This window comes from Agrilus planipennis, unplaced genomic scaffold (genome assembly GCF_000699045.2).
Source record: "Agrilus planipennis isolate EAB-ADULT unplaced genomic scaffold, Apla_2.0 scaffold457, whole genome shotgun sequence".
Lineage (NCBI taxonomy): Eukaryota > Metazoa > Arthropoda > Insecta > Coleoptera > Buprestidae > Agrilus > Agrilus planipennis.
The window spans coordinates 32,396-39,487 of record NW_020439125.1 but is presented as its reverse complement, the minus strand read 5'-3'; the positions used below and the strand labels follow the sequence as shown (position 1 = coordinate 39,487).

Genomic DNA, 7,092 nt, shown 5'->3' with positions numbered 1-7,092 from the left:
TAAGAAAATCTATTAAAATATATTCACGTTTTTAATCAGTCTAATAAAGCTACAAAAAAGGCACGCCGAAATTAAAAACTAGCACCTTCAAAGACATTCAATTTAATTGCAAACATTTTTCTCAATTGCACAATTATTTTTTTTAAGGCATAATCAGGAACACCGATTTAAACTCACTAACTCTCACAATGATCGACCACGAATTAATCAAATAAAAAAATTTCACCGAAACTAACTGGGGCCTTCTTTATTGAATTTGATTTTATACCTACACACATTTTCATTCGAGAAAACTGATTTATATTAATTCAATATCATAACTATCAAACAAAAAAAAATAATTTAACTTCATTTTAATGAAAATGCCCAATTCGAAAAGAAAATTAATCATACAGACCATTTAGTGTTAAAGGAAATATTGCACTAAATTTCAATAATAGTAAAAATAAATAATTCGTGGACGGTAATTTTTCTTTATTTTTAATAAATTTAAGTAAGGCACTTACTGTTCTTTACATTAGCACATTTTCTGAGAAAGATGGGGAAGGATGCGTCGTCTTATTCGTTAAGGGTGTCTACAGAAAGAGCGAAGTCACAAAATTTTGCCATTTTCGATGTTGGCAAAAACAATTTTCGATTGATTTCTTCATGCAAATATATTAGAACTTTACGTATGTCAGCGTTATCAGCCGGAGCAAATTTAAGTGACTCCTTGACGTCACTTAAGGCATCTGCGTACAGGCTTAAGTCTAGCTTGGCCTTTGCCCTTGCATAGAATGCTTCATAGGAGTTTGGCTTCACGTTAAGAACTTCGTTTGCTAACTCTATGGATTCTGGGAGTTCCTAATATTAAACAAAATTCATGAGGAACAGGATTGTGAGAAGACTTTTCCAAAAGTATCAAATTGTTTAAAGATGCTTGACAAAATATTTTTCTAATATTTGATTAATTTTTTATTTATATAAAAAAGAGTTTATACGTTACACGAATATTATAAAAATCACTTACGTTCATTTTTCGTTTACATCTTGAGTGGTTAAGTAAGAAGTTGATCTTGAGTTGGTGGAAAGACTTGTTGTGTTCACCTTGATCGTCCAATGGAATCTTTTTGAGAGCATACTGGTAGCGATGGGCTGCTTCCCTTAATCTACTTTTCCGGTATAAAGTGTTACCGTCTTCCAAAAGTTTATTAAGGAGGATAAGCCTAAAAAAGGGGAAACATCACCGTCAATCATAATACTTACGACAAAATTAAAAATTAACTTACATTATATCTGGTTTGCCTGCTGCCATTGCCCACGTGGTAGGTCCCAGTTTAGCTCCTTTCTTCAGGAAACATTGAATTACCTGGACATTCTTACATCCAATGGCCCGATCCAAAGGTCGAATACCGTTGATATCAACATGTTCGATCAGGGCACCTTTATCAAGTAGTAGTTGCACTGTTGTTGGATTTCCTTGGAATGCGGCTAAATCCAGAGGAGTACGACCAGTTTTGTCGGTGTGGTTGATGTTGGCTCCTCGGTCCAGCAAAGTTTGTACAGTTTGCTGTCTGCCTCGTAAACATGCCCAGCTTAGCGCCGTCAGACCTTCTTTATCTTGCTCTTCAATATTTGAGCCTGTGAAGTATTAACAGAGAAATAAAATTTTAAACTGAAAATATGAAGGTTCAAGTGGAAGGTGAAAATTCCAAACATTTAAAAAAATCAGTGAAAAACGCTTCTACTAAATAAACGAATGAAAAAATTCCAAGTGCTAAGAAGAAATTTGTTATTTACCTTTGTCTAGTAGTAGTTCAATGAGGCCCACGTGCCCTTCCGCTGCTGCAATAATGAGAGGGNTCTTTATCTTGCTCTTCAATATTTGAGCCTGTGAAGTATTAACAGAGAAATAAAATTTTAAACTGAAAATATGAAGGTTCAAGTGGAAGGTGAAAATTCCAAACATTTAAAAAAATCAGTACTGAAAAACGCTTCTAAATAAAATGCGAATGAAATTCCAAGTGCTAAGAAGAAATTTGTTATTTACCTTTGTCTAGTAGTAGTTCAATGAGGCCCACGTGCCCTTCCGCTGCTGCAATAATGAGAGGGGTTCTTCCTACAGAATCGCTGTGAGAAAGTACGGCATGATTCTGGATGAGTCTTTCGGTGATTGCCCAGTGGCCTTCCTTTACTGCTAATAATAATGGTGATAAATTTTTCTTGTTCCTAACGGACACGTTTGCTCCGCGATTTATCAATGCTGAACACACTCCATGGTAACCGTTTGTGGCCGAAATAGTTAAGGCAGTTTCGCCAGTTAATGCGTCAATTTTGTCAATTGAAACTTCCGCCATGTCTAGGAGATACTCCACAATTTCTGTATGTCCTTGGCTGGCAGCTGCTATAAGAGCTTGCTGAGCAGCTTCACAAAGAGGAATGTCTTCGGTATTTTTAACTATCCAGTCGCATGCTAGCAGATATCCGACGATGTTCAAGTGTCCATTTCTAGCAGCATGAACCAGAGCACACTGACCAGCAGTATCGGCATGGCCTGGAGCTGATCCTGCTGCAATCAATTGTCTCACCACGTCGCAATGTCCTCTAGCAGAGGCCAATGATAACGCTGTAGACCCTTGACTGTTTGTCAACTCAACATCCGCTCCAAACTCCAGAAAAAGAGAGACCATTGGAACGATACCTTCATAAGCGTACATACAAAGGATGGGAGCGTCACCGAGATAACTTGTAACGAAATTTGGAGTTGCTCCAGCCAAGAGGAACAGTCTCGAAACTTTCACATTTGGATTGTAGATGTTCCTAATGTGGGCAATTGCAGATGACACGTCATCACAACTTTCACCTACCCAAAAGGCTTGTAGCTCACGTGACGAAGTGTTCGGAAAAGTCATGTTACGATAAACGTGAGCTTTTAGAATGTGATGACCTAATTCTAAAGATTTTTCTGGGTCTAGGGGCGCCTGCGCCCTCGACAGTCTAAATGCTATTCCGGAATGACCAGCCCTTAAATCGCAAAGGAACTTGGTGCTCTCGTTATCGTCCCTCCTAATCAGCCATTCCCTGAACGAAGGGTGGAAGAACATGTACGTATTGTCGAGCCGTTTCACCAGAAAGCCGGACAAGAGTTTGAAACGCTGCAAGAACTCTTCCCACGGAAGGAACGTATCAACGAGAAGGGAATTTACCGAATAATATATTTCGATGAGGGTCAAGGGATAGAGAGCTGCCAGACATACGCTTAAGATGTGGGTGACTTTGTCAAAGGAACGTACGGTAGGGAAACGAAGATTGAAGTGGAGGAGATATATCTGGGCGAGAGTTACGGGAAGCACTTTGTAACTGGACGATTTTGCAACCAAGTGACCTCTTTCGAGAAGATCGAGTGTAAGTTTGGCGAATAAAAAGGAACCTCGACTTAGCTGTAATAGATGTTGGGAGAATTTATGTTGACAAATGTTACGACTCTCCTGTTTCTCAGCTGTGGTTGATATTACATTGTTTTGAATGCTGGGACTGTTACATAATCGAAAATTGATGTAGTCCAGAAGATCCTTTTGAAGATGTTCGCTTGATTCTACATTATCGAAGCTTAGTCTGTGCGCCAAAAGAATAAAGACGGTCACTTAAACAAATATTTATAATAATTGATGTAAAACTTACCTTTTATAAGGCAACTGTTTTGTGATATCAAGGAGTTGCGTCCTAACAGTGGCGATCACTTTCAACCAGGAAGGAAATTTTGGCATGTGTTTCGCTAAAAACGACGTGATGGTGTCTCCTTGGTCTGGTCGGTGATATTCTGCTTCGCACAGTGCATCGATTAAGATGATATAGTTTTGGTTCTCTATTTTTCCACACTTTTGTAAAATTGTCAAAGGTTCCAGGATACCTCTTGTAAATGCCACATCAGGATTTACTATACATTCTTTTAGGGATATATTGTTTTGAAGATGAACTTCACTTAATAAATAGTCACGATATGCGATCAAGTGTGGAGCTTGGCATAATTGTGCTGCTAAAGAATGGACGAAATCAGGAACTAGACATGTGTTGTTGTTATCAGCTTGACAAAAATGATACGCTACTACTTTGGACGCGAGATAACGTATCCTTTCAGAGACTAGGTCTATTTGATAATAGAAACTTTGCGGACTAAGAGATCTTTCGGGCGTTTTTGTTCCTTGTATTGTCTGATACGTCGATTCTTTTCGTCGACCGAAGCAGCTGTAATCAACGAACTGCAGGATAAGGGCAGTCTTACCGGTACCTGGATTTCCAGTTATGAGAACACCGGAACTCGAAGATTCTATGTAAAAATTATCAATTTGAACGATTCATCCTTGTTGGTGATGAAACAATCACTTACCGACAATTTCTTCTATTTCCTTAATAATTATATGTCTTCCTACGAAGAGAGGATCGGACTCTTGAAGAGGCACTTCGAAGAACAAGGGTTTCAGGGTTAGCTGAGGGGTTTTGGCATATTGTCCAAACCTATGATTCACGTGATCTGCTGTTATTTTAGGTGAAGTTGTTCGTGCAGATCTTCTAACACACGTTCGCTTCAACTGGAATACATTGAGATCTTCAACTTGACCAGACTGGGTTGCTGTAAATGGAAGAATTTCATGCATACGCACCAAACGGAAAACCATGATAATGTTTAATTTATTAATTCACTTTCATTTAACATTTAACTCTCTAATTACATGATTTGGACAATGACCAAACCAAAACTAATATTTGTTTTTATCTTTTAATGAAAGAAGAACTGACGGCTTTTCTTACTTGTGACGCTGTGTCTTCGGCTGACGGGACTAGAACTGTAGTTGCTCTGTCCCGACATTGACATGGACATGAGAGATCCGACACTCTCCGAACTGGGATTGATTATCCTGTGCTGGTCCTCGGAGCTTCCGGTGAGAGTGGACACAGGACTAGTATTGGACGACAGTGTTGTCGCATTTTCGTAACTCGCTGAAGAGTAGTAGGACTCTTGAGAGCTTCTGGTGGCAGTCTTTTTTGGTTTGTTGGCGTTGTCTCCGAGGAGAAGGCCGAGGCGCATGTACAGATCGTTCTCGGAGGTACGTTTCGCAGGAATCTGCGGCTTCACCACACTTTCGTCGTCATCTATTTTGACGGAGAGAAAATTCGTTTTGAAATTTAAAAATTCGGCAAATGGATTACATATTATTGACGACAGAAAAATAGCTTCTTAAATTGCAACTTCTGAATAATGTGCTTCAATAAGCGAAAAACTTCAAACTAGAAAAGGCCATACTTATCAAAAATAAATAAAGAAAACAAATAGTCTGCCTGAACAGCAATCGTGCAAAAGTATATGTCTAGCTAAAACGAACAAAGAAAAATATACATGTATGTAAAACAGAAAGAGAAATTGGCAAAAACAAAACCATGCAGTTTCAAAATTGAACAAACTGTTCGTGCCTGAAACAAGTTGATTCAGTCCAGCACTAGCACTGGAACTCCCTGCTGTCCATAAGCAACGAATTTTTCCTAAAACTATACTAGGCCAATGACGACTTTCGCTAGTTGTAGAAGCCGTCATAGAAGCTGGAAGAGAACCCCAAAAATGAAGACAACATATACACATTATAACAAATTTTTATTTAACTTTAAAGAGAAGAGAATTTTAAAAAGAGTAATAGATAAAGGTATTAAATAAACTAAAAGAGAATTACTTAGATTACATTAAAAACATTTTTGAAGAACGAGCACGTTTTTTACTTACCTTGAATGTGGAATTATCAATGCAAGACAGAGAATTAGACAAAAACACGTGTCCGTTTTTCAAGAACATTTTTATGGTAATTAGGGGTAAGTATTCTTTTTAGTTTAAGGGAATTTTGTGTAAAAATTTTAATTTAAATTTCAGTAGTATAAATTGACTGTGATAAATTTATTTATTGTTACTATTTATTAAATATGACAAAGTCTGATAATATGAAAACCCTTGTTAAGACCATTTGTATTACTAGTCGACCTTAGATGTACGCAATGATAGAAATTCGAGCTTGAAAATGACTGAAATAGACTGTCGAAACGTCGCTTTTACAATAAAGAAAGTTTAAATATAGAACACATCGTTGGTTAATTGGCGAGATTAGAGTCATTTTTCACAAACCTAGATTAGATTATTGTTCGCAAATCGTGAAGGATGTGGGATGTTCTAGTTTTGGGGAAATGCGAAAAACATTAGCTCAGGATAGGAAAGAGTAGAGGTGTGTGTCCAACCAGTCTTAGGACGACTTTATGATAATGACGATTTTTAATGACACAATCTCACACATACTTGTCTTTTTAATTGCCGAAATACCCGTGAAGACCCCACAAAAAGTCAGTGATACTGTGCGGTATGCATTATGAGTTTCTTGTAAAGGTCTTATGAGGCAAACCAACATAACCTTACAGAGAAGTGACCAATCCACCCAACTGCCATGTTGGGGTTTGATCACGTAAACTTTAAGTATGTTCTTCTTACGCAAATTAAATGGTTATTTACTATTGGGCTGTATTTGAAAATTATAAGCTGTTTGAGAAAAATATGTTGAATTTTATTTAAAATACTTTTCCAAACGTATTTTCTATTTGTAAAATGCAAAACATATTTTTGCCGTTAAAAGTTTTGCTAGTATCACCGATCTAACATTATATTAAATGATGAACAAAAGTTGCTCGCGTTGGCTATTGAAGGTATTAGAAATTTAAAGAGGAGACAAAGAGACATTCCATGAATTTTAACTGAAGAGAGCTAAACTCCTTGGAAACGGATAATCTAAAATATTGGATCGATATTGTTTTCCGGGTTCAATGTCATGGTTCATGGAATTTTGAAGTTCCAAATTGATATCAGCACCTATCAAACCACCACTTATTGTACCTTTAGCAAGGAACTACGAAATTCTATGAATTACGACAAAACAGTCCGCAAAACAATATGGAATTGATTTACGCCAGCTGTGTAAAACTGAAAACTACAAGATATTGTGGTGTGTTAATAAATGCGTATAATCTAAAATTCTTAGAAAACGATTCGAAAAACTTCACTTGTTAGATGAACCCAAAGCTAAA

At 37.3% G+C, this 7,092-nt stretch overlaps 1 protein-coding gene across 4 annotated transcripts in view; it reads right to left on the bottom strand.

Annotated features, from left to right (window-relative positions):
• Window positions 1–453: 453 nt before the first annotated feature.
• LOC108743422 (protein TANC2) overlaps window positions 454–7,092 on the bottom strand; it is a 25,803-nt gene continuing 19,164 nt past the window's right edge. For 2 of the 4 annotated variants that reach the window (XM_018478988.1, XM_018478987.1), the window contains exons 5-12: window positions 5,449–5,574; window positions 4,789–5,130; window positions 4,367–4,609; window positions 3,661–4,306; window positions 2,030–3,594; window positions 1,269–1,620; window positions 1,010–1,205; window positions 454–843 (exon numbers count right to left, since the gene is read on the bottom strand). In XM_018478988.1, the coding sequence (XP_018334490.1) occupies window positions 559–843; window positions 1,010–1,205; window positions 1,269–1,620; window positions 2,030–3,594; window positions 3,661–4,306; window positions 4,367–4,609; window positions 4,789–5,130; window positions 5,449–5,574 (3,755 nt within the window). In that variant the 3' untranslated portion in view covers window positions 454–558. Of the gene's footprint in view, window positions 844–1,009; window positions 1,206–1,268; window positions 1,621–1,779; window positions 1,816–2,029; window positions 3,595–3,660; window positions 4,307–4,366; window positions 4,610–4,788; window positions 5,131–5,448; window positions 5,575–7,092 lie in introns of all 4 variants that reach the window. The other 2 variants (XM_018478990.1, XM_018478991.1) reach the window with 2 other exon arrangements.